Source organism: Lontra canadensis, unplaced genomic scaffold (assembly GCF_010015895.1).
Source record: "Lontra canadensis isolate GAN:19392208 unplaced genomic scaffold, GSC_riverotter_1.0 scaffold21, whole genome shotgun sequence".
Taxonomy (NCBI): domain Eukaryota; kingdom Metazoa; phylum Chordata; class Mammalia; order Carnivora; family Mustelidae; genus Lontra; species Lontra canadensis.
In genome coordinates this window covers 4,877,171-4,904,730 of record NW_022631015.1, presented here as the reverse complement: position 1 = coordinate 4,904,730, position 27,560 = coordinate 4,877,171, and the positions used below count along the sequence as shown (strand labels likewise).

Sequence of the window (27,560 nt, the reverse complement as noted above, 5' to 3'; positions counted from 1 at the left end):
GGCAGACAACAGAAACTGTGTATTCTCTTCCTGCACAGAGTTCCTTAATTTTTTCGGAAAGACCAAAAGAAGGATTTTCGGCAAGAGACGGCAGCAAGGGAGGCAAGGCGAGAAAGATGGGTTTGAAAAGGTAAGTTCCAGGTTTGCAGGTGCCAGGTATTTCCATTTTAGGTAATGAATATGCGGTTTCAGGTACCGTTGGCAGGCTTCTGCTAAGGCTTGTAAACAAAGGGCTCGCCTCACCTCTGGCCAGAACAGGAGCCCGGGCCACCTCAACCTGCTCGGCGCGGCCGCACTGCGCATGCTCGCGGGGCGGGACGAGGGGCGGGGCGGAGCGCGCCCAGCTCGCCCAGAGCCGGAGCCAGGGAGAGAGCATGGCCACTCTGCGCCGACTGCGAGAAGTCCCCCGGCACTTGCTGGTCTGCGAGAAATCCAACTTCGGCCATGACAAGTCGCGCCACCGGCATCTTGTGGAGACGCACTATCACAACTACAGGGTGAGTTCGGCCTCCGTGGGCCTCTCATGCATCGCTTCCTCTCCGGGAGCTGGAGAGGTTTGGGGAAGGTCCCGCTCGACTGAGCGGCGGGCCAGCCCTCCCCGCGCAGTGGGGCGGGGCTCCTCGCCAGGAATATTGGGAATTGTAATCTCTTCACTGCTCCGAGCTGGTCGCTTGCGGATCTGTAGGACTACAACTCCCAGGATTCGCCGGGGCGGGGGCAGGGTCCTCTCCTCTGTGGGGAGGGGCTGGGCGGCGTGCCTCCGGCGGATACCAAACCGTTGCTGTTACTTTGATCCTGCCGCTGGTGGAGCGCTTTTCCGGTGGGAAGTGAAAGTGGGGGCCGGACCTGGGGAGTTATAGAGCGAGTGATGGGTGCGACGTGGACCCGCGGGTCGGCGGAAGATCGGGGCCGGACTCGGCGCCCCGCCCCACGTCTTGATTCTCTCTCCTCGTGGGAGCGTCTTGCCAGTAGAGACCCAGGAAGCACGTGCTTTCCTAAACTATTTAGGGGAGCTAGGTTTAGGGCTGGCAAAGTTTCCACTTCGCCTGCTGTCTTCTGTGGCTCCCAGCCAAAGCGCGCCAGCTCGGCAGCTTTGCGTAGAAATGCGCCGGTGGCCCTGCTTGCAAGCGCAACTTCAGAGCTTTACCGGGAGCTGACGTCGGCTGGTGCTTCGTGAAAATGGCATCCTCGTGGGGGCGCTTGGTGTAAGCTGAGGCGTCAGTGAGGTTAATTATCTAGCATCCGGCAAGAGAAGAGGAGAATAACCAGATGCCAGTTAAGTGTCCTATGGCTCGGTTTCGCGACCCCCTGAAGTGGCGAGGTCTGCGAAAACTCAACCTGGAAACGGTTTAAGCCTCTTACACTTGAGATTCATCAGCCTCATCTCCCTCCACCCAGGCCAGACTGGCGTGGCAGTTTCTCAGAGACGCAGGTGGTGACGCGGGTCCCTCAGGAACAGACTGGTGTGTGAGCTTCGGGAGAGTGCTGTTCAAGGTGGGGAGCACGTGGGTAACACTGGAAACCGTTTAGGTTTAACATCTTTGCTTTAGGTGGAAAGCTCATCCCAGGCGGCAGTCGGGGTGTGTAGCTTATCTTGCCCAGGCTGATCTGTAGAATTTTTCTGTCTAGAAAATAGAAACAGCCCCGACCACTTCTGCGTCCGAGGAGCCTCTTGCTGTCCCTGATTTCCTTATGCCCTAAGGGACAGTCCCTTTGATTTCAGCCTGGTACCAGGTTAAACAAATCTAAGGATATTCCATTGTACCATATTTCCCTAAAAATCAATTTTAGAGCAGTGGACAGGATATAAAACATATGGTTTATTTGCAAAAGGTGAAATGCAAACAAGAGCTTTCCATTAACTTTTAAATTATTTTTAATTTTTTTTTATTTTTTGCTTCTTTAGCTTTCCTATAATGTTTGAATACAGAAATGAAAAACGTGAATTGTCAAATTTCTCTTTTCCTGAGTCTGGTAAATTAACTTAAAAGTCTTATAGAGGGGCGCCTGGGTGGCTCAGTGGGTTAAGCTTCTGCCTTCAGCTCAGGTCATGATCTCAGGGTCCTGGGATCAAGCCCCCTATTGGGCTCTCTGCTCAGTGGGGAGTCTGCTTCCGTCTCTCACTCTCTGCCTCCCTCTGCCTGCTTGTGATCTCTGTCAAATATAGAAATAAAATCTTAAAAAAAAAAGTTTTATAGAAACCTGTGGGGGAAACTTCGCAGCCTTCGTATGTTATAGCATCCTTAAAAGCTGGAGGCTGATCTACATGAAAATAAGACTGGTTTATGTTACACATTCCAATAGGTTTCATTTCTGATTCCTGAATGTGGGATACTGTCAAAAGAACTGAAAAACCTAGTCATGGAAACTGGACCTTATTACTTTGTGAAGAACTTACCTCTTCATGAGTTAATTACACACGAATTCATCCACTCCTTTGTGAAGAAAGGTAAGAAAAACCTTGTCATGTCTATGAATGTGGTAAGGTGAGGAAGAAGTATAGTCAGATCACATCACGATCCTAGGGCTCCAAGTAGGGCTCCATAGAGGTAGTCTGTGTGGTCAAGTGTAGGCATCATTCCCCCTCCCTCAGTCTCCTCCCCTTACTTTCTCTCATGCTCTCTTTAGGTGGTGCTTTCTGATGACACTTGCCCATGAGTGTGGCTCAGGGAGGTTGTAACTTAAAGGTATCCCTCATCTTAAAACAAGGATTCAGGGAAAGGAGAGCCTTGGGAGCTGTGTGTTCGCGTACAGGGCTGTCGGGTGCGTGGCCACAAGACCGCTGTGTTCCCAGCAGTCCCCACTCAGCGGTCTGGAAAGGTTCATCTCCTGATGCTCATAGCAGCTGGTCACAAGGCGGTGTGCTCATTATGGTGCCCTGTCTTCTGCTTCGTTTGTGGCTCTGACGCTCTCTGCTCACCCCATTTCCATTCGTATCTGCTGGGTTGGTTGCTTTGTTCCTCTTGTTTCCTAGGGAGAACTTGTTTGATATTTCAGACTGTCTTTAGGGATTTCCCCCTTCACTACATAAGTCACTAAACTTAAAAGTAAACACACCCCTTCTCTTGCTGTAGGCCCCACGTTCGTCTTCTGCAGGGAGCTGTGAACAATCCAGTCACTTGCAGTCCCTCTCTTTTGGGTGCAGCTGGCCGTGTTGTCTTTGGTTCCGTCAACTTCATTCCTTTCATCTGTTTTGAAGTTGGGTGCTACTTTGTTAATAATGTGGCCTCTGGCTGTTAGGAACCCTTTTACATGTCTTAACCAGTTGAACTCTTGCAACAGCTCTGTGAGTTAGGCCTGTGATTCCCATTTTACAGATGAGGAGAACTGAGGTTCACAGAGACTGAGTGGCTTTCCTAACCTCACACGAGGTCATGGCACATTTTGAATCTTTACCTGGAACTCTTCCTCTCAGGTGCGTGCACTCACCTAGTATTCTACTTTGTGCCTCTCTGCTAGCACCGCCAGAGACACACACTGCACCCTGAGTCCATTTCCTGCTTGATGGTAGTCACCTGGCACAAATAGGCCCTGGGTGGTGGTGTATACTAGCTGGAGGGTGGCCTCTGGGTCCTCCAGCTCAGCCTTGGCAGGTTTTAGGGTTATTTATTTGTAGATGTTATTTATTCATTTGAGAGAGAGAACAGGAGCGGGGAGAGGGAGAAGCAGACTCTCTCTCTCTCCACTGAGCAGAGAGCCCGACATGGAGCTCGATCCCAGGACCCTGGGATCACGACCTGAACCAAAGGCAGACGCTTAACATCTGAGCCACCTAGACACCCCAGGTTTTAGGTTTATTGAGGGAGCTGGAGCCGTGGTGAATATTGACCCTTACTCACCTGGAAGATACGTTATCGTGTGAAGAGAATCCACTAACTTTTTGCAGGAATGATTTTTTTTTTGTTTCTTAATTTCTTGTTTGGGCTTTCTCTTACAGGTTCATTCTATGCACTAACATACAATACAAATATTGATGAAGATGATACTGTTGCCCTCCTGCCAAACGGTAACAACACTCATTTTTTCTTTCTTTAATTTTAAAAGAAATACTGTTAAAAAAAAAAATTTAAAAAGTCAGATCTCCAGATGATTCACTCACACCCCTTCTTAGAATGAACTGTTTTGAACAGGTTGGTTTTTATTTTTCTTGACATTTTCTATAAATTTATAAACACACATAAATCTTGTTTTTTTTTTTTTCCCCAAAGATTTTATTTATTTGACAGAGAGAGAGAGAGAGATCACAAGTAGGCAGAGAGGCAGGCAGGGAGTAGGGGGGAAGCAGGCTCCCTGCTGAGCAGAGAGCCTGATGCCCGGCTCGATCCCAGGACCCTGGGATCATGACCTGAACCGAAGGCAGAGGCTTAACCCACTGAGCCACCCAGGTGCCTCTGGGTTTTTTTTTTTTTTTTTTTAAACATAAATCACATTGTACTACATCGTTTCTCAATTTTCTGTTTTCTTAATATGTCACAGACATCTTTCCGTATCAGGGCAAATAGTTCTGACTTTTTTTAACATTTTGAAGCTATTCTAGTGAAAAGGTATACCATGGTTTGTTTAACTATTTGTTCTTTAATAAAAATTTAGATGATTTCTGTTTTCACTGTCATAAATAATATCCTTGTATGTATAATATGTCAAAAATATTCTTGTACATAAATAGGATGTATGTATAAGTAATCTCCTTGTATCATAAAGACGATTCTTTTGTGCAGTTTATTATCCTCATATTTAACTGCTCGATTGGCTGTGCTTTCTTTTAGTAAGAGAACATGTCATATTTTATTATCTCTTTTATGAGGATTATTTGATTTACAGGGAAATTAATTTTATCACTGGATAAAGATACTTATGAAGAAACTGGTCTTCAAGGTTGTCCATCTAAGTATTCTGGCAGAAAAGTCATGAAATTTAGTAAGTATTATGCTCCTATCAGTTTCCAACAAGTCCGTAATCTTCCTGTAGCAATTTAAGTTTAAATGTTTGCCGCTCTTCTCTTTGTTCAGAAGGAATATGGCCTTTTCTTGTCTTTAGAACTTCTGCCCCGTGGGGCTCTCAGTTGAGCTTCGGAAGGAATAAGATCACTCTTCTGTTTCTCTTTGGCTGTGGGCTACCTCTAATAAGGATCACAGAATTGGAATGGTCCATTAAATTCATATATTTTGGGGGTTAAAAATCAAAGTAATGAACCCAAGATAAGAGTCTACAGCTTATTCTTAATAAAGAATTTACTTTTGTCAAGTTTTTATGATTACTAGTAGAGATACCCCTGTGAGTGAAGAGCTACGGTCCAGCTTGAACATGAGTGACTGAAGCTGTCACAATCGTAGGTAGATTAGGGTTGACCTCTCAGGGACCTCTGCCCTTGGGCTTTGACCTCAGAAAAGTATGAACTTAAAACAGCTATTGTGTCTGTCAATGCTAGAAATGCCCGGGAGAGGCGGTGTTTTGATTTGGTAAACCAAAGGACTACAAGAACAAAATGATTTTTGCTATTCGTAAAATTTCCAAAAATTCGGATGTTTTTGATTACAGCACTTTTTCCACAGTGTAGGCTGTGTATATTTGAATGAACTGTTTATTCCTCTTTCCACTTTTTAAGTTGTTTCCATTGATTTGATGGCTTTATCCTTGAACCTGAATTCTAAGAAGTATGAAAGAGTATCTTGGTCCTTCAAAGAAAAGAAGCCATTGAAATTTGATTTTCTTTTGGCTTGGCATCATACAGGTATGGAAAAATATGGGACAGAACAGTGATTTGGAAATCTAATTGTTAATTAAAGGGGAATAATGGAGAATTGAATTGTGATTCATCCCTGTGGTCTAGGATATTGGGTACATATGTGCGTAAATATTATTCAGGAAGCTGCTTCTGGCCCCCTGGCATCCCCGGGAGCCATAGCTCAGGATGATCTAGGCAGGCAGCCATCTTCCTCCATCTCCCTGGGTTATGTGTTGATGCAGCTAACTTTTTTACTGTTTTTCCCCTCCCTTCCTGCACCTTAATAGCACAAATTATAAACACAAACTGTTGATTATTTTAGGGTCAAAGTCAGGCATACCATTAAATGTCAAATGAAATTTGTTGTCACTTGGAATTGATTCGAACATGAAATTTAGTGGGGTGTTTGGTTACCAGATGTGGTGACGTGCTGACAACTGCCATGTGCCTTGCTCCTTTTAGAGTGTAGCTTTGGTCCATCACAAGATTGTAAGGAGTTAGAGCATCATAGTTGTGATGGTGTCCTACTTGGTTTTCGAGGACAGGGAGGCACGTAGGTCAGTTTGGGAAATATGCCTGTCCATCCGCTCTTCGTGGGACGTTTCTGGTCACTGGGTGCTCCAGGCCGCTCCCCTGAGTCCTCAGTCTATAATGCTTCAGGGCGTCTGTCTCCTCCTTAGGGTAGAGATACAGGACCGACTGATGGACATTGCAGTTGCACAAAGTCTTCATTGAGGACCATGTGTGCTTTCAGTTCTGGAGAGCTCTGTGTTCCTAAAGCACCAATTATTCTAAGGGATTGTCAAAAACTGGGGAAAGTCCGAGATTTTCCTCACTTGTAAGCTAAGTAGTTAGCCTGCAAGGTCTCATGGATGCTGGCAGAAGGCACAAGACTTGGGATTTAATTACTCACAGTGGTGGCCCTGGCCAGAGTCTCCACTCACACTAATGCACTAGGTTCCACTACCCACAGGGTGACACAGTGGGCCAGGGGATACCACACATGCTGTAGGCTGCGTTACAGGAGAGGAATCTCGAGCTGCAGGAACTCCAGTCTTTTATCCTGGCCAGTAAGCCTTCTGGCCTTCGCTCTGGGGTGGAGGGTGGGGAGAGCAGATTATTTCTCTTACACTGAACACGAAGCAAGCCTGCCTTTTGCTCCCAAGGGGCCACTATTTCTGTCTTCCAAGGCTGTTGGAAAAATCCTTGAAGATAAGTTGGATATTACTAGGTTTTCAAAGATAAGCTTAAATGAGATTCTTTCAGTTCCTCTTGTGGAACTTTACAGAGATTATGCAAATAAACTCCTCTGTCTATAGAGTTCACTAATTTTATTTAGCCACAAGAAGCGCTTTTTTTATTCAGTAAGTCAGAATTTTCTTATTAGAGCAAATGCTGAAACTAATATGGGGTTGAATCTGAAAGGATTATGCTTTTCCAGGAAAAGGGAAAGGAAATGAATGTTTACAGAACTTTGGCACAAGGAGCCCAAAGCAACTTAAATTATTTTAATTTGAATACAGCTTTGCGCAACTCCCTTCTGTGTTACTTAATCTCACCTGCTCCCTCCCTGGGACTCTCAGTGGGGAATGGGGCGGTTTCAGGGATTCACTGAACTTGCTTTCAGGATGCAGATGACCTTGTATGGTGTGTTTTAAGGTGCAGAAGAATCCACGGTGATGTCACACTTTTCCAATTACCGAATTCAGGAGCATCAGCCAAAAATAGCCCTGAGCACAGTGACAGAGCTGCAGTGCCCGGTCCTGCGGAGCAGCGCGCTCCAGGGGGAGCCAGAGGCGGCCTGCAGCGCTCCCGAGCTTCTGGACTGGCTGGGTGCCGTCTTCAGTCACACAGAACTGTGCGTAGCAGCTCTGGGTGGTGGGCTCGGGCTCTGGCTGGCTTCTTGTTCTTCACAGCAGCTTATACTTTGAAAACGAATCATACAGCAGAAGTAAATGTATTTTCTTTTTTTTTCTTTGTGTGTGTGTGTGTGTGTGTGACAGAAATAACGAGCCTCATAACTTCATATCCACCTATTGCTGTCCTCAGCCAAGCACAGTGGTGGCCAAAGCTTATTTGTGTACAATCACGGGTTTCATACTTCCAGAGAAGATCTGTCTCCTTTTGGAACAGTTGCGGTGAGAATGCTTTTTGCCTTTTATATCTTGGTTGTCTGTGCCCACATGACATTTTAGGGGCGGTGCTATTGTTCCAAATCGAAGTGTTCTCTCACATACCCCCTTTTTCCTTGCTTGGGCTCAGTGTGGTAATGTTATCATCTTAAATGATGTAATTATCCTTGGAGATAGGAAAATGCCGCTGCCAAGTACTTGTCCTTACGAAAAGACAGGAGAGTTTAACTCAGCTGCTTGAAAAACAGGCTATTCATTTTTCTTGTCATGCTCCGGAAGTTATAACATCACTTAAGAAAACAGCAGTACTCTATGGAACACATTATGATCTGTTTTAAATGTTAGAGTTCTGCAGATGTTTTATTTTGCAAACACTTGACCATTTTTGAATCCAGATCATGTCTAAGATCTGTTCCGGCACCAACATCCTGTGAAGTGCTGGTCGTCATTAACGTGCCAGGGATTGGACAAGGCAGTATGGGGATTTTCATTTGAGAAGGTACTATAGAAATGCTACATTTTATCTAACTTCAGGAAACTCAGATCCCATATTGAAAAGCCCATGCAGCATACATAATGCCTTCTCAGTCTTCACTTTTTTTTTTTTTAATAAGCCCAGCTGAGCCACCCAGGCACCTATCAGTCTTCACTTTTTAAAATCTTGAGGGTTTTCTTTCTTAATCCTAATACCCTTTTTCATTTAATAGTTTAATACTTTTATTTTCCTTAATAATAAAAGATTTTTTTTTAATTCAATAAATTATTCTGCATTGTTTAAGTTAACAGAGACGGAAGAGCCCTATTAAATGGCAGGAAATTATTCCTATACACTTTGTGTTTTGTTTTGTTTTGTTTTTTCTCTTTGAATCTTATGTGGGGTTCCGCAGTGAGCATAGGAACCTCTAAAGTTGGTTTTGTGCATTCTGTAATTGGTGAACATTTACTGAATACACCACGTAGGATCAGGAATGTAGTTTGTATCTCTTAATTCTTCTCAATAAAAACTAAGGTCTAAGCTTCATTGGAACATCAGAAGTATCACTTATCCTGAATAAGTAAAAAAAAAAATGTGAACATTCCTAGCCCTTCCTGTTTGTTAAGAGTTATCTTTCTTTTTCAGACACTACTTTGATGAGCCCAAGTTAGCTCCTTGGGTTACATTGTCAGTACAAGGCTTTGCAGACAGTCCTGTTTCATGGAGAGAAAATGAACATGGTTTTCGAAAAGGAGGAGAACATTTATACAACTTCGTGATTTTTAACAATCAGGACTATTGGCTCCAGATGGCTGTTGGGGCAAATGATGACTGTCCACCGTAAAAATACAAAACTTAAAATCATGTTTGTTTATGTTCGTGCTTCCTTTCAGATTTTGTTAATGCTAAAGGACTGTGTGTTCACTCAGGTTTGTATGATGATGGCATTTCTTAGATCAGCATTCATTAACATTCTGCTCTTGACTTAGGGCCCATCCTGTGAGTGTAGCTGGGACTGACATCCAGTGAGTAGCCCATAGTTGATTACTCCTGGTCATTGTTGGTGTAAGTACAGAGGTGTGGGGTTACTGCATGGTAGAGTGGACAAGGATAGCCAAGGAACAGATGCTCTTGGACCATTGGATAAGATGTGTGCTGTTACTCAGGTGTGTGATTACAACTTGTTCACATAATAATAATAAGTCCTTATAGCATACTTCTCAGAGCCAGCCCTGCTTTAAGTACTGATATTAGCTCCTTTATTTCTTGCATCAACAGCACAGAGTATAAATGAGCTACCAAGGTCACAGTGCTTGTGAGTCTGAGACCTGACCTTGGGCCTGCTGGTTCCTAAGTATGTGTTCTCACTCTTGCCTCTGGATCAAGAGAGGGGTTTTTGGATACTGTATACTACAAAGAACAAGTTAAAAGACTTTTCCCTCCATCACTAAGGCTGATAAGGACCAGCTAAGGACAATTAAAACTTCTGGGATACATATCAAGAGCCATTTTTGAAAATGGATCAGTGAGCTACATAATAAGTCTCAAAAAATTTTAAATGGAAGTGGAAGTACAAAGAGGTAATTAGGACACTGGGGCCACTTTTTACCCTTAGGACGTTTGCCAAATACCTAGTTAAACTGTACCTGAAATGAGATACTATCATTTAAATGTAGACTGTGATAAGTTACAGATGTATTCTATAAACCCTAAAGCAACCACTAAAATAACCTAAAAATTATAGTTGTGAAACTAATGAGATAAAATGTAATAAAAAATCGATTAATTTGAAAAATGACAGGAAAAGAGGTAAAAGAGTGGAGGACAATTGGGATGAATGGAAAATAGCAAGATGATAGACTCAAACCTAACCATATCAATAGTCCTATTAATAATATTAATGTGAATAGTCTAAATGCTCCAATTAAAAGGCAGCTATTATCAGATTGGATTTAAAAGAACACTGCCTTCAAGAAAGGTACTTTAAAGAGACAAGTAGGTTAAAAGCAAAAGGATAGAAAAAGATAACTCATGCTACCACTAGTCAAAAGAAAGCTGGAATGGGTATATTAATAACAAAATAGATTTTAGAGCAAAAAATACTAACAGGGATTAGGGCTTATGTCATACTGATACAGGGTCAGTTAATGAATGTACCTGACCAATAAAATTGTTAAGTCTCCAGCCAGATTGGTGAGGGAAAAAAGACAAATGATCAAGGAATGATTATTTATATATATATATATATATAGAGAGAGAGAGAGAGAGAGAGAGAGAAGTAACATCACTACAGATAAAAAGGACTATTAGGAGCACCTTTATGCCAATAAATGCAACATCATTGATGAAATCGACAAATTCCTTGAAAGGTAAAAATTACCAGAGCTCACTAAAAAGATAACCTGAACAGCCCTACAAAAGAAATTGAAGGGGCACCTGGGTGACTCAACTGATTGTCTCCTTTTGGCTCGGGTCATGATTGCAGGGTACTGGCAATTGAGCCCCACGTTGAGCTCCCTGCTCAGCGGGGAGTCTGTTTCTCCCTCTCTTTCTGCCCCTTCCCCCTGTTTGTGTGGGCTTGCACACATGCATGCACGCCTCTCTCTTTCTATCTCTAATAAAATCTTTCTCAAAATATTTTTAAAAACTGAAATTGCAGTTTTAAAACCTAATTATAACAAAAATCCAGGCCCAGGTGGCTTTAGGGGTGAGTTTAACCAAAAACTTCAGAAGAGATAATACCAATTCTACACAAACTTCTAAAAAATCAAAGTGGCAATGGTTTCCAATTCATTCTGTGAGGCCATCATAACTCTGGGACCAAAATTATCCTGGTACCCTAGCCAGACAAACCTATTACAAGAAAAGCTACAAGGCAATATTCCACATAAATACAGGTATAACAATTCTAAGGAAAAGTTTACTAAATTGAATCCTATCATATAATAAAAAGATAATGTATCGTGGTCATGGGATTTATCCTGGGAATGCAGGCTTGATTTAGCATTCACATAATCATCTCAATATAGAAAAATCATCTTAGAAAACTGACCCTCTATTGCTGAGAAAAACTCAGGCAAACTAGGAGTAAAGGGAACTTCCCCAATTTGATAAAGGGCATCTATAAAAACCCTACAGTTAACATCATACTTAGTTGTAAAAGATTGCATGCTTTGCCCCTAACATCAGGAACAAGTAGGGATGTCTGTATCCGATGTTGTATAGAAAATTCTAGACTGCACAATTGGGCAAAAAAGGAAGGACATCCAGATTGGAAAGAAAAAATAAAATTGCCGTTATTCACAGATGACATGATCTTCAGGCATGTAGAAAATATACAATGGAAAAAAATGTACAATGGAGTCTACAAGCATCTATTAGAACTAAAAAGTGATTTTATCAAAGTTGCAAGATATAAAGCAACATACAAAAATCATGTTTGTATATGTAGCAACAATTAGAAATGGAAATTAAAAATCCACACTTACAATAGCTTAAAAAAATGTACTTAGAAATAAATCTGACAAAAAAATGTGAAAAGCCTGTACAGTGAGAACTACAAAATATTGCTGTGATAAAGAAGACCTAAATAATAATATATACCTTGTTCATGGGCCAAGAGATTGAGTATTGTTAAGACGTCATATTCCCAATATACAGATTCAATATAGATCCAATACAATCTCAATCCAAACCCCAGCAGGTTATTATTTGTGTGTGTGTGTGTGTGTGTGTGTGTGTGTGTATACATATACATATACATATATATATATATATAAATTGATGAGCTGATTCTTAAATCTCTGTAGAACAGCAGTGGACCTAGAACAGTCTCCCATGCTGCTTTCGAACTTGACAACGTTAACACCAAAAGCTTCCAGCGGCTCCATTCTCTGCCTCTACGTGATGTAAACCACCAACCCAAGCAGGAAGTCAGAAGTGTTTTTGTTTCACTATGTCCCTCTGATTATCTGTACGGATGCATGCCAACTGAGAGGAAGTGTTGTAATAAGGAACCTAATTTAGGAGGTGTCAATTGAAGTTGGGAATAAGATTTACTGCCGTTCATTCTTTGGAATAATCTGGGGTTGATGAGTGTTTTCAAACTACATCTGCCAGTTAATATGATGTTCAACTATTTTCTATATAAGAGGGAAAATAAAAAATCTGATATAAAAGGATTTTTTAAAGACTCAGTTGATGAATTTATATGCACAGGATATATATATACAGAAAGATCTGTAGATCTTTCAGGAGCAAGTGTCAAGAGGTTTCTAGAAAAAAAGAAAAGAGAGAAGGAAAGAAAGATCTGCAAATTACCAACATAGTTTAAGTTTAGAGCAGGGAACTGGTAACATAGCAACTGACCCAAAAAAAAAAAAAAAAAAAAAAACCAACAACAACAACAAGAAAACCAAACTATGCCAGAAGCATCCCTTTTAAGGAACTAAGATTGTGCTCAAATTTTTGTAGTGTCATTTGCTGGGACTTGAAGACCTGAGGGACCCCTGCAAGCATATTCTTCAGAATCCAGATTAGCGGAAGAGGTTACACTTTGGATGCAAAGTTACTGCTGTATTCATCTTAATAAATCAAATTAAGTTACTTGGAAGAACACCAAGTGTGACCCACCCATTTCTGAGGAAATGACCAGAGGTCAAAGATGATTATTTTCATCTTTTATAATTGAAGAAATATTTGTCTTATTTTCTATTGCTCAAGGTTGGCATTTTCTTTCTCCTTCAGGCAAGTTGCCTCTAAAGCTATGTGCCATTTTCACCACCAAGTTCCCTGGATTCTTCAGAGACATGGAACCAATAGAACGTATGTTCATAAAATGAAAATATTTTTATATATTATGAATATGTATTGTGATGAATTGGCTCTCACAGTTATGGAGGCTGGATAGTCCCCCAATGTCTGCTGGAAACCCAAGAGAGCTGGTGGTGTAGTTCACTCCAGCCCAAACCTCTGAGGACTAGGAGAGCCAATGGTGTCCAGCAGTTCCCAATCCAACAGGGGAAGACCAGGTGTCTTAGCCCACCAATCCGGCCAAGGGAGCGCAGAGTCTCCCTTTCTCACTGTTATGTTCTATTTGGGCCCTCAAGGGGTTGGATAAGGACCACCCACATTGAGGAGTGCAATCTGCTTTATGAGTCCACTGATTCAAATGCTAATTTCATTCAGAGACACCCTCCCAGACACACTGAGAGAGAATGGTTAGCCAAATGTCTGGAAACTGAAATGATCCAGTCAAGTTGACACAAAACTAACCCTGATACTCCCTCATGAATTACTTTAGTCTGTTGTAGTGTTTATTGAGCATCTAGTTAATACTCAGTAGTTACTCATGTGGCCTGTGAGAACAGAACAAACACTTGACATGACTTCTCCTTTTGGGGAAAAGCTATTCCGGAGGACTGCTGTCTCTACCTTGATAGCTCTTGACTCAAGCTAACATAATAGATTATCACATGAAGGAATTGAGTGAACATTCTGGAAGGGATGGAATTTCAGGTCACCTAGGACTCTTCCCTTGGGGAGAAAAGCTACTTGGGAGCTTTCTGATCTTGGAGCTATTCTCTTTCAACAACCCCCCCCAACCCTACCTCCTGGGCCCTAACTTACCAGTTTGGGAAGATATTGCTCAACAGGACACCAGCTCTCTTTGGTTAGAAGTTGGTAGGAGCCATTTTCTTCTAATGATGAATGGAAAACTAAGGAGAATACATCAATTTATAGAAAAAACCATTTTCTTAAATACAGGCTGGTGCCCCACTTATGGGCGAGCTGTTCGTGCATTGCGTTTATAGAGTGACCATCCTTAATTTTTTTTAAAGATAGATTTATTTATTTATTTATTTATTTATTTATTTATTTATTTGACAGAGATCACAAGTAGGCAGAGAGGCAGGCAGAGAGCGAAGGGGGAAGGAGGCTCCCTGCTGAGCAGAGAGCCCGATGTGGGGCTCAATCCCAGGACCCTGAGATCATGACCTGAGCCGAAGGCAGAGGCTTTTTCCCACTGAGCTACCCAGGCACTCCAGTGACTATCCTTATTTTAGGACAGGAAAGTCTTATGGAAAAGGTAATTGGGCTTGCGGTAGGATTGGTTTTTTTTCTTCCTCTTTTAATATCCATATGGGGGAGGGTCAGGGTAGAAGGTTGCAGTAGCCAACCAAGTGTGAAGGCACTGCCAAAATCCACCACAATCACTGGAGTACCATTAGCAGGGAAAGCCTCAGTGAGAGGCTTTCTCAGTGAGAAAGATAGAAATGTAAAGAAATTTGGGGACCAGAAATCTGGGCTATCACTCTATTAGCATCCATGAGCTCTTTCTGAGGGAAAAACAGGCACACACTGAAAAGTATATTCCTGCAGACTTTCTTTGTTTCCCTCAACTAATGAGGCAAGTTGGAGCCCTTTCATTTATGAAGAACTCACATCTGGCTCTTATTTCAGATAACAATTGGCAGCTTCAAGGCAGTGCATTCTGTAAATCTTAGTAAGTCTCTTGGCTTTTAGGCCATGCTGCCTGATACTCTTCTGGGTAAGAGACCCAGATAAGATTTGGAGGGCTTGAGAATGTAGGGCAGTCTCTTGGGTCTGTAAGCAGACAGAATTTGTGATGTTTCTTATAGGCCTGTAATGGGCCTCAGTGTCTTTGTTCCTGAGGGAAAATGTTATGGGCAGATAATGCCTTCTGAACTTCTAAAGCTTCTCTTTATTTCTCAACTGGTAAACTTTGCCCCTGTTTCATTTTGGGTTCGTTCTAAAGTTCTCAGAATAAAAGTACCAGCCAGTATATTCAATTTCATAATAGTAGCTGACATTTACTGAGCACGTACTCTGTGTTCAGGCAGGCTAAGCATTTTATACACATTCTATTGGTAAATGCCCACTAAAGACACTTGGAGCAGGTGTTACCCACATTTTGCAGATAAGATTAGAGAAATTAAATAATCTTCCCAAGGCTACATGGCTAAATTAAGCAGTTGAACCAAAATTACAAGTTAAGCTTGCTTCCATAGCTGGAGATCTTAAACATGAAGATGTGCTCTTTCTCACAAATTCTCTTATTTCTGTGTGATTACCAAAATGAGATTGGGAAAAAGAAAAGGAATTGTTTCAGCCATCCACTCCTGGGTAACAAATCATCCCTGACTTAAGGGCTTAAAATAATCCATTATTTCTCACAACACTGCCAGCTGACCAGAAGGCCTGTTTTACCTGATGATGGGTTGAGTAGATGGTCTAAAATGGCCTTCCTCCCATGGGCCCCTCTGTGCGACTGCTTGGGATTTCTCACAGCATGGTGACTGCTCTCTGAGAAAACATTCCAAGAAAACAAACCTCATTGTGAGAGTGCTAAGCAAGGTTCCATTTTTAATATACCTGCTAATGGTCCATTGACCAAGGTTAGTCTCATGGCTGAACCCTGAGTCAGTGTGGGAGACTCTATGAGGGCATGAATCTTAGAAGGTGTGGTTCTCTGGGGACCAACAAAATAACTAACAGGCATTATGTGGCAACATTTTATTCATCTGAGAAGCGTCTTTTATTTCCTCTCAGATGAATAGCAAAGTTTGCCAGTTAGAATTTCAAATTACACATATAGCCGTTTGCATATAAATTTTGATATTCTGAATGGTGGTGTTCAGGCTGTTAAATGAATCAATAATTGGCAAGTCCATTTATTAATTTAAAATTCTCTGTTTTCAAGGAGAGTTAGCTTGTCAGCACGCTCATTACCTTGTTTAGTATTCACAAACCCCCAATTACATTGTGATCTCTACAGATGAGAAGCCGAAGTAACTTGGTCCTGGTCACGTGCCTGGTTCTCAGCCGATCTAGTTTTGAGGCACTGCTAGACTCCAAAGCCATGCTCCTTCCTCCTTCCCAGTCTACCTCTGGTGCTGAATGCAGATTTGGGGAGCTGTGGAGTAAGCAACATGGGACACTTAAAGGTTTGTAAGGAAGGGTGAAGTTGTTGTTTTGTTTTGAAGTAAGCTCTACAACCAAGACAGAGCTTGAGCTCACGATCCTGAGATCAAGTTTCAAGCTCTACCTACTGAGCCAGCCAGGTGCACTGGGCGATTTTTTAAAAGCACCTGCAATCGAGTGGAAGAGGAAGCTCGCAGGGCCAAAAGCCTGGAGACTTTGGTTCATTTTGTGCTGCTGTGTTAAACTAGCGGGCCTGGTCTCTCTCTCTTTCTCTTTTTTTTTTTTTTAAAGATTTTATTATTTATTTGACAGAGAGCGATCACAAGTAGGCAGAGAGGCAGGCAGAGAGAGTGAGAGGGAAGCAGGCTCCCCGCTGAGCAGAGAGCCCGATGCGGGACTCGATCCCAGGACCCTGAGATCATGACCCAAGCCGAAGGCAGTGGCTTAACCCACTGAGCCACCCAGGCGCCCGCTCTCTTTCTCTTTTTTAAAGATTTTATTTATTTTAGAGAGTAAGAGAGAACAGGGGGAGGGGTAGGAGGAGAGAGAAAATCTCAAGCATACTCTAGGCTGAGCTCAGAGCTCAAATTGGACTTGATCCCACAACCCTGAGATCACGACCTGAGCCAAAATCAAGAGTCAGACACCTAACTGAATGGGTCACCCAAGCGCCCCTGGCGGGCCTGGTCTTAAATTTTCATCATCTCTAACACTTTAAAAAGATTTTTTGGGTAAAGTATACATAAGATGAAATTTACCATCTTAACCACACTGGAGTTTAAAAGTTCCACAGCATTGAGTACACTCAATTTTTGTTTCCCTCAACTAATGAGGGAAATAATCTTATTTATTGTGTGACCGTCACTACCATCCATCCCCAGAACTAGAATTATTGGCAACTTTTGAAACTTTGTTTGGAAGAAAAGCTGGGTACATGGCCTTTATCCAGGCACTCTGGACTCATCAGGACTGAGGGTCTCAAGATCCTGTTGGGTCACCTTTGGGAGTTTTCCTAAAGTTAAGGGTGTCATCTGGGGTATAAGGACAATGAAAAGGAAGTCACTACTGGGGTCATCAGGAGGTTCCTGGGGGGAACTGGTTGTTATGGGCTGAATTATATCTTCTAAAATTCATATGCTGAAGTCCTAAACCACCCCCACCCCCACCCCATATCAGAAGGTGAATATATTTAGAAATGAGAATTTTAAAGAAGTAAATAAGGTAAAATGAAATTATATTGGCCAATATAACTGGTGTTTTTATTAAAAAAGGAAATTAGGACACAGGCAGACACAGAGGGAAGACCATGTGAAGGCAGGGAGAAGGTGGCATCTATAAGCCAAGAAGAGAGGCCCCAGAGGAAACCAAACTTTCTGACATCTTGATCTTAGACTTCCAGTCTCCAGAACTGTGACTGAATGAGTTTCTGTTGTTTAAACCACCCAGTCTGTGGTATTTGTTACTGTGACCCTCTCAGACTAATACAGTGGGGAAGGGCCCTGCTGGCTCAGGGCCTTGAAAGCTGTGGGGCCTCAGTTCTAAGATGGACCAAGTGAGGAACGCTCCAGGTGGTCACTAGGTGAGCAGTATGTCAGGAAAGAGAGCAGTTGTGTACTAAATGTCCCTGCCAGGTAGCACACTTGCTTTCAGTCAGCATGCTGGGATGTGGTTTCAAAACCAGTGTAGACCCAGTGGGCCCTGGGTTTCTGAGAGGGGCCTACTCTGGGAACTGCAGTCTCATGGACAAGAGATAGAAAGATGGAACCATGACCGTCAGCACTAATTCTACGTGTTGGGCCATGGCCCCCTTCAGGTCTTTGGTTTTGTTTTTTTAATAAGTTTAAATTGTTATAGGTATAGGCATACCTCAGAGATGTTGCATGTTCTGTTCCAGACCACAGCAATAAAATGGATATTGCAATAAAGCCAGTCAAACGAATTTTTTGGTTTCCCAGTGCATATAAAAGTTACGTTTATATTGTAGTCTGTTAATTGTGGGATAGAATTATGTTAAAACAACCAACGTACAGGGGTGCCTGAATGGCTCAGTCAGATAGATGTCCGGCTCTTGACTGTAGCTCAGGTCATGATCTCAGGGTCATGAGGTCAAGCTCTGTGTCAGGCTCCATGCTCGGCATGGAGTCTGCTTGTCCTTCTCCTCTGCTCCTCCCCCAGCACTCTCTCTCTCTCTCTCAAATAAATAAATAAAATCTTTTTTTAAAAACCCAATTTACATGCCTTATTTAAAAGACTTTATTGCCAAAAAATGCTAACCGTTATCTGAGCTTTCAGTGAGTAATCTTTTTGCTGGTGGAGAGTCTTACCTTCATGTCAATGACTACTGATTGAACAAGGCGGTGGTTGCTGAAAGTTGGGATGGCTGTGGCAATTTCTTTTTTTTTTTTTTAAGATTTTATTTATTTATTTGACAGGCAGAGATCACAAGTAGGCAGAGAGGCAGGCAGAGAGAGAGGGGGAAGCAGGCTCCCTCCTGAGCAGAGAGCCCGATGTGGGGCTCGATCCCAGGACCCCGGGATCATGACCCGAGCTGAAGGCAGAGGCTTTAACCCACTGAGCCACCCAGGTGCCCCCATTGTGGCAATTTCTTAAAATAAGACAACAGTGAAGTTTACCACATTGATTGACTCTTCCTTTCACAAATGAATTCTCTGTAGCACACGATGCTATTTGATAGAATTTTACCCACACGGGAACTTCTTTCAAACTGGAGTCCATCCTCTCACCCCCTCCCTCACACCCTCTCAAGCCGCTGCTTGATCAACTAAGTTATGTCATGGTCTAAATCCTCTGTTGTCATCTTAAAGTCTTCACAACATCTTCCCTGGGAGTAGGTGCCATCTCAGGAAACCGTGGTCTTTGCTCATCCATAAGAAGCAATTCCTCATCTGTTCAAGTGTACCATGAGATGACAGCGGTTCAGCCACATCTTCAGGCTCCACTTCTGATTCTAGTTCTCTTGCTGTTTCCACCACATCCACAGTTCCTTCCTCCACCGGAGTCCTGAGCTCCTCAAAGTCACCCATGAGGGTGGGAATGAACTTCTTTCAAATTCCCGTTCATGTTGATATTTTGACCTCTTTCCCTGAATCAGGAATGTTCTGAAGGGCGTGTAGAATGGTGAATTCATTCCAGAAGGTTTTCAGTTGACTTTGGCCAGATCCATCAGAGGAATACTGTCTCTGGCAGCTCTAGGCTTACAAAATCTATTTCTTAAATAATAAGACTTGAAAGTTGAAATGACCCCTTGATCCATTACCCACAGAATGGACGTTGTGTGAGCAGGCATGAAAACAATATTCATCTCACTGGACATCTCCATCAGAGGTCCTGCGTGATCAGGTGCACTGTCAATGAGCAGGAATATTTTGAAAGGAGTCTTTTCTTCTGAGCAGTAGACCTCAACAGTGGGCTTTAAATATACAGTAAACCATGTTGTCACCAGCTGTGCTACCACCCAGGCTCTGTGGTTCCATTTACAGAGCACAGGCAGAGTAGACCTAGCATAATTCTTAAGGGTCCTGGGACTTCTAGAATAGTGTACGACCATAGGCTTCAGCTTCAAGTCACCAGCTGCATTAGCCCCCAACAAGAGAGTCAGCCCAACTTTTGAAGTTTTAAGGTCAGGCATTGACTTCTCTCTGGCTGTGAAAGTCCTAGATGGCCTCTTCTTCCAGTAGGAGGCTGGCTGGTTCCCCTACATTGAAAATATGTGTTTAGTGCCGCCACCTTCGTCAGCGACCCTAGCCAGATCTTCTGGATGGTTTGCTGCCGCTTCTCCGTCAGCACTGGCTGCTTCACCTTGCTCTCTGAGTGATGAGATGGCTTCTTGCCCGAAAGCTCACGAACCAACCTCCGCTGGCTTCCGACCTTCCTTCTGCAGCTTCCTCACCTCCCTCAGCCTTCCCAGAATTGAAGAGAGCGAGGGCCTTGGTCTGGCACAGGCTTTGGCTTAAGGGGATGTTGTGGCTGGTTTCATCTTCTGTCCAGGCCACTCAGACTTTGTCCACAGCAGCAATCGGGTTCTTTCACATTCTTATCATTCATGCATTCACTGGAGTAGCACTTTTAATTTCCTTCAAGAATTTTTCCTTTGCATTCCCAACTTCACGGAGGGCTTGGGGTAAGAGGCCTCTAGCATCCTGGGAGGCGGCAGGGTAGGAGCACTCGGGCCTTCCTGGATCCCCTCCCTGAAGGAAAACACCCACCCGCACTACTACCAAGAGTGGTAGCAGACTCTGGTCCTGCGGTCCCTTGGATTCCTTGGGAGCGAGGTTACCACATACTCCCAACCTTTCTGGAAGCGTGCTTCCCTCGGGCCCTTGTGTTCCCAGTGTCAGCAGCAACCAGCCCACGTGGGGAGTCACAGTCCAGGGCCAGAGCCCAGCTCCCAGAAGAAGTTGTGGAAAAGGCAACTCTTCTCACTCTATGAAGCAGAGGCAGGAAGGGGAGCCATTTGAAACATCTAGAATTATCTGAGGTAGATGTCTGGATAAGAGATTCTTTCACAAAATGCTGTTTTTCAAGGGAAAATAAATAATGGTATTATTATTTAAATAATAAATGGTATTTATTTTCACCAAGATGGATATTTTATAACACTTTGGGAAGTTCATAAACACCGTTTGCTTTCATTTAGCCCATGAAACTGAAAAAGAGACAGACGTGAATGAATTTGTCTTACTTCTTTCCCAAAAGATAGCAGACAGCAAGTCGCTGCTTGGCATAAAACCAAGGCCTCTGTGATTAAACAATATATAACCACGTGGCACCAACAGGCAACTGAATCGGTTTTCTGACAAGTACACTTTCAGTCAGGCGGGTTAGCTGAGGGGACGTGCTCCCCTTCTCTGGGGAGACTAGTCTCCTTGGGCTTTCAAATACAGCCACTGTCCTGCCTCAGGCGTATTCCAGAAGAAAAATGCATATTTATGGAGCCCGAATTTTATGTAAAAAACGAGTTGACAGGACCAGTTGGAAGAGCCCTGCCAGAGAGCGAAAACATCAATTTAAATATTTGATTTGCATCCAAAACTCATTCCATCAGAGACCTGGCACCCACAGCAGTCTGCTGACCCACTGGAGAAATAAAGCAGACATTTCTGTTGTGCCTGGAAAGTACTCTCGGCTCCCCAGGATCCCAGGGCCAAAAGCCTTAACTGGCTCTGAGTATTGGACATCTGAGGACCCGTGTCCCAGGATAATAACGCATATTCCAAAGCAGCAGACACTGGGGCTGCCCCTAGTCTCTGCTTTCCAGGGCCTGAATATCCTCTGTCCCAGCCAACAACAGCCTGAGGTTGTGCAGGGGAGGGCTGGGGGCCAGCCGCTGGGCCCAGCGCTTCCCGGGCATGCCTCCGCTGTCTTTGGATCCTTGAGCAGCAGATTTTCAAGTTCTCCTGCCAACACCCAAGCCAGCCAGGGAATAATCAGCTGCAATTTGTAAACCCGTTTCATTTTGCAACTGCTGTTTTCATTCAGAATTTTCTGGAATTCCAGGGGCCAGCCACAGCAGGTTGTTTTTTAATTTTATGTTATTTTTTTTAAAATGTTTTTTATCTTCAGACTTGCAAGGCGCTTGGCCCTCTGCAGCGGGGACCTGGGAGGAACATGGATCTGCTTCCCAGATTGGAAGGAGACCCCAGACACAAAGGGGCCACACAGGGAGGGCCAGAGGGAGCCTTTCCAGTGTCTTCAGGGAGGGGACTCCCTGATACCCCGCTGCCGTCTGTCCCTCACACACGTGACAAAGCAAAGCACAAAAAAATGCAAGTAATACAGTGGCAGTCGACTTGAACTGATTGTGGAAAATAAGGTTTTTGCTCATATATGAACTCCTTAACCCTCCTTTCATGCTTTGGAAAGGCCCATGCTTGTTCCTGGTAGACTTAGCGCCCAACAAGTCTCCTATCTGATGCTTTCGGCGGGGGGGGGACAAATAAACAAACAAAACACAACATTTTGCTAATCAAGAACAATAGAGACATTTCGTCTCCAGCATTTAAATATCCATATCAAGGAGGAAGAAAACTCTATTATAGAAAATTTTTTTAAAAAATCCTGTTTATTTATTTAAATTGTGGTAAAATACAGATCACATAAAACTCACCATCTCATCCATTTTTGAGAATTCAGTCGATGGGATCAAGTGCATTCACACTGTGGTGCGACCCAGAACATTTTTTTCATCTTCCCAGACTGGAACTCTGTCCCCCTTCACCTCTAACTCCTCACTCTCCCCTCCCCCAGCCGCCGCCGGCAGTTGCCCTTCTAGTTTCTGTCTTTATGGTTTTGACAACTCCAGTAATCTCGTGTAAATGGAAGGAACTTTTAAAAAATTTTATTGTTTTAAATTTTAATTCCAGTAGACTCAACATCCCATGTTATATTTACTTCAGATATGCAATATAGTGATGTGACAACCATTTTTATTTTTGTTTTTGTTTGTTTTTAGATTTTATTTTTATTTACTTGACAGAGAGAGACAGAGAGAGAGGGAACACAAGCAGGGGCAGAGGGAGAGGGAAAAGCAGGGAGCCTGATGTGGGGTCATGACACCAAGCAGAAAGCAGACACTTAACAACTTAGCCACCTGGATGCCCTGTGATGTGACAATTGTATACATTATTCGGTGCTCATCGTGATAAATGCAAATGCAAAAAAAAAAAAAAAAACCACCAACAACTTTTTTTAATTTAGAAAATATCTTGAGGCTAAGGAGAAAATTATCTTTTCATTCACAAAATCAAAATTTCGGTGCTGTTCAGTCGCTGTGACAAAATCTCCTGGTGCTCTGCCCAGGTGACCGGCTTTTCCTTTGATCCTCTGGGGCAAGTCGCCATTCCAGAGGGGGCAGGAGTCAAGATGAACCTGGGTTCGAAAGTCTGAGTGGACCCCATCTCTCGAGGGGAAGTAACTCGGGGTGCTCACCGGGGACCACCCTGGCCCTGAGGTGGACTCGTGTTCTGCAGCCACAGTGCTCCCACCGCTCCCCACCCAGTGAGGGGCCCTGGGGTCCTGCCTTTCCATTCGTGCCCCTGCTCTTTGGATGTTTCCCCTCAACCTTTACCATGTGCTCATCCCAAGCCTCCGCCCTGGTTTCTGCCCCATCCCCCGCCTCTCACCACATCCAGTGTCTGCAGCCCGACCTCCTCTCACCTTCTGGGGCTCACCCACCGCTTCCTCTCAGCAACGCACTAGGCCTGTTCTAGGCTGAACTGTGTCCCCTCAAAGTTCATATGTCAAAGTCCCGTACCTCAGAACATGACCATTTGGAGATTCAGCCTTACAGAGGTTGTTAAGATAAAATGAGTGGTGGGCCCTGGTCCGGTGTGCTGGTGTTTATATGAGGAGAGGATATCAGGCTCCAGACACACACAGAGGGACGACCACATGAGGACACAGGGAGAGGTGGCCTCAGGAGGCACCCGTGCTGCCGTCCCCTTGATCTCGGTCTTCCAGCCTCTGGAACTGTGAGAAATAAATTCTGTTATTGAAGGCTCAAGTCTGTGGTACTTGTGACAGCAGACTGAGCTGACAGATCCCAAGTCCTTTCTGGTCCTTACCTTATGTTTCCTCCCCTGGACGTTCCACACTCTGCTGTGTCCCAAGGCCCATCTTCCCTCCTGAAGCCCCAGTGTGGCTCGGCCTCCTTGGCTTGCCCTGAGGAGACAGTCCCTGTCCTCCCATATGTGTTCCCCAGATGTCTCACTCATCGCCCCGGGCCCCACCTGGCGTACCCAGCTGCACAATGGGCATTTGCTACAGACCCCTCCACGGGCACCTGGGACCCCACCCGTTCGAGACACAGCTCACATCCCTCCTCCCGCCACGCCTGGTTTTCCTCTCAGGTCCTCCATTTCCAGTGGCACCCGTTCCCCTTTTGGCAAACTAGATACTGCTCTTTCCCTCAAACTTAACAGAATATTGGGTGGCTCATTTGTTGGGTGTCTGCCTTCAACCTCGATCCTGGGGTCCTGGGATCGAACCCCACGTCGGGCTCCTGCAATTTTACTTGGAAGGTATTTTTTGATTCCCTTCCGTGATTCCCTGCCACTCCCAGAATGAAATGGCGGCTCACCAACTTGGTACGCAAGGCCCTCCAAGGCCCAACTCCAGACTCTTCTCCACAGAATCCTCCACCCTCTGACTCCTCCTCCAAAGATGCAGGCAGCCCGCACTCCCCCAGCTGGCTCACGGTTCTGAGACCTTCTGGGCTGTCCTGTCTGTTCGCCATTCTCCTTTCCCTCCATATCTTCTCCAGCTATCCGTCCTTTAAGGTCTCCTCCGGAAAGGTATCCCTGAATTCCTGAAGGCTGGGTCTTGATGGGAGCCCTCACCATCATTTTAACCATGGTGTGGTCACCGTCATCACAGACATGGAGCACAGTCGTGCACTGTAAGTACCAGGTGCACCTGGCTAATTGTTTCACACATTTGATCTCACCTCATCCTACAACAACCCTGTGAGGTGGGTGCTATCTTTATCCCCCAGTACACAGAAAAAGAAACTGAGGCCCAGCAGGGTTAAGCAATTTGTCTGGGGTCATAATCTATGGCTGGTATAATTCATAACATTCATATCCTCACCTTGAATTGTAACCAGCTTTATAGAACTTCCTTCTCTTGAGAATAGGAACTACATCTGATTTATTTTTGGGTCACTAAGACATAGGCTAACTTCTGATAAGTAGTAGTTGCTATGTGGAACTAGGAGAATAAAACAGGCTGCCTCCCTAGGTCAGCCAGTCCAGCAGAGGCAAGATGGCTCAGGATGGTTGGCTCGAACTTGGTCCTTGCTATGGCTTCGGGATACGCTTAGTATGTGGGTCCATATGGATGAGATCTGGCTCTAAGAAAGGAACCTCCCTCACTAAAAATGATCTTTCCTATCTTCTCCACCAAGTTTCTAATCTTTTTAACTGAACGAAGACCTTCATTCCATAAGTAAATATTCCAAGGAAAATACAGCCCGTCCCAGTTTTCTGTTTCACATTTCCCAATTTTACCCGTTGTTCAGTTTGTTGATTTAGAGATAAACCCTTCCCTGTTATCCATTAATTCCAGAATCCACAGTGCTCTCTCTCTTTTTTTTAATAGTCACAAAGGATATATGCATAAACATAGTACGTGTCAGCTAGTCTACTAAAAGCTTTCTGGCTTTGTATGATTTTATATAGGATATGAAGATCAGGTGAGGATGATAATTAGAAGAGTTTGTTTTAAAGAAAATATAAGGCTTCTTTATCCGTAGCAGCTTTATAAAATGAAAACATGGAAGTACAATATACATAGAGAAAAGCCACCAACCCCAAGAATATAGCTTGCCGAGCTATCACAAGGTGAATACATCTGGATCACCAGCCCCTTGATCAAGAGACAGAATATTGGGTGGCTCGGTTGTTGGGCGTCTGCCTTCAACCTAGATCCTGTGGTCCTGGGACCGAGCCCCACGGCAGGCTCCCTGCTCAGCATGAAGCCTGCTTCTCCCCCTGCTTGTATTCCCTCTCTCGCTGTCTCTCTGTGCCAAATAAATAAATAAAATCTTAAAAAAAAAAAGAGAGAGACAGAGTATTACCAGAGTCACCTTTCCCGCAAGCACCACCCTCTAAGCACTAAGGCGATCGGTATACTGACTTCTACGTCATAGGTTAGTTTTACCTGCTTTTGAACTTCACACAAACAGATGCCTATAGAATGTATCCTTTTGCATCTGGCTTCTTTTGCCCAACATCACGGGGGTGAGATCCACCAGCTATGCATAGCCATCCACTTGCTAATCCATTTTCACTTCTGTAAGAATTCCTTTTATAGATATATTATCATGTATCTAATCACTCTCCTCCTGTTGGCCATTTGCTGCTAGCAACATTCCAGTGCGCATCTTGGGCGACAACATGTGCGCACTGCTTTGGAGTCTATGTCCAGGAGTGGAATTTCTGGGTAACAGGGTATTCTCAGCTTTAGTGGGTGCTCCCAGAGTTTCCCAAAGTGGTTGTGCCCTTTTATATTTCCACTGTGTAACGAGTGGGAATGAGCAGATGAGTGTTTTGGTTACTCCTATTCTCCCCAGTGCTTGGGATTAACAGTCTTTTCAGTGTTGGCCATTCTGGTAGATGTGTACTGGTTCCTCACTGGGTTAAGTTTGTCATATAGCTTATGAGGTTGGGTCTTTTTTATACGCTTTTGAACATTGGGATGTCCTTCCTTCCTTCCTGTTTTGGTGAGGCATCAGTTCATTTCTTTAATTAATTAATTAGACTACATTTTATTATAATATATAAATACACAGCATTCACCATTTCTCAGACTCCAATCCCATGGTCTCAGGACATCCACACTCTTGTGGGACTACCAGCATCCGCTTCTAGGCTGCTCATCTTACATGTGTTGTTTCAATCGGGTTATCAGCCTTTCTCTTCTTCTTCTTCTTCTTCTTCTTCTTTTTTTTTTTTTTTAAGATTTTATTTATTTGTTTGACAGAGAGAGAGAGACAGCCAGAGATGGAACACAAACAGGGGGAGTTGGGAGAGGGAGAAGCAGGCTTCGTGCTGAGCAGTGAGCCTGACATGGGGCTCGATCCCAGGACCCCGGGATCATGACCTGAGCCAAAGGCAGACGCTTAATGACTGAGCCACCCAGGCGCCCCTAGCCTTTCTCTTCTTAATCTGTAGGAGTCCGGTACATTTTCTGGACATTACTACTGTGTCTGCTATATACATTATAAATATATTTCTCCATCTGTGACCTCTTCACTCTCTTATTGATGAAAAGACATTTTTAATTTTGCAACTAAGAAGCCTCTGGACAGAAAAAAAAATCAAAATGAAAAGGCAACCTATGGAATGGAAGAAAATATTTACAAACCACACAACTGGTAAGGGGTTAATATCCAAAGTACGTAAGGAACTCATGCAACTTGATAGCATATAATAATAATACTTAATAATAATAATCCAATTTGGAAATGATCAAAGGGCCCAAATAGACCTATTTTTCAAAGAAGACATCCAGATGGCAACAGGTACATGAAAAAGTGTTCAGCATCATTCATCCTCAGGAATTACAAATCCAAACCACAACGAGAAAGCACCTCACACCTGTTAACATGGCGATGATCAAAAAGACAAGAAAGAATGAGTGTGGTGAGGATGTGGAGAGAAAGGGAACCTTGTGCATGACTGGTAGGAAGGTAAATCAGTACAGCCACTGTGGAAAACGGGATGAAGGTTACTTAAAAAATTAAATGTAGAAATACCCTGTGATC

The 27,560-nt window shown here is 43.7% G+C and overlaps 1 protein-coding gene across 3 annotated transcripts; it reads left to right on the top strand.

Annotated features, from left to right (window-relative positions):
- The first annotated feature begins 341 nt into the window (after positions 1–341).
- On the top strand, positions 342–9,198 carry RPP40 (ribonuclease P/MRP subunit p40). 3 transcript variants are annotated; one of them, XM_032861496.1, is made up of 8 exons: positions 342–497; positions 2,305–2,449; positions 3,938–4,006; positions 4,822–4,917; positions 5,606–5,731; positions 7,385–7,583; positions 7,729–7,863; positions 8,978–9,198. In XM_032861496.1, exons 1-8 carry the CDS (start codon positions 375–377, stop codon positions 9,174–9,176), a joined length of 1,092 nt encoding a protein of 363 aa, XP_032717387.1. In that variant the 5' UTR covers positions 342–374; the 3' UTR covers positions 9,177–9,198. The 3 variants fall into 3 exon arrangements, with proteins under 3 accessions (XP_032717387.1, XP_032717389.1, XP_032717388.1); XM_032861498.1 differs by lacking the exon at positions 342–497 and adding an exon at positions 1,391–1,494; XM_032861497.1 differs by lacking the exon at positions 342–497 and adding an exon at positions 1,956–1,974.
- Positions 9,199–27,560: the final 18,362 nt, after the last annotated feature.

Coding starts and splice junctions, on each gene's coding strand:
- RPP40 (XM_032861496.1), top strand. CDS start 375: ATGGCCACTCTGCGCCGACTGCGAGAAGTCCCCCGGCACTTGCTGGTC. Junction 2,450..3,937: donor CCACTCCTTTGTGAAGAAAG/GTAAGAAAAACC, acceptor TTTCTCTTACAG/GTTCATTCTATGCACTAACA. Junction 4,918..5,605: donor CAGAAAAGTCATGAAATTTA/GTAAGTATTATG, acceptor CCACTTTTTAAG/TTGTTTCCATTGATTTGATG.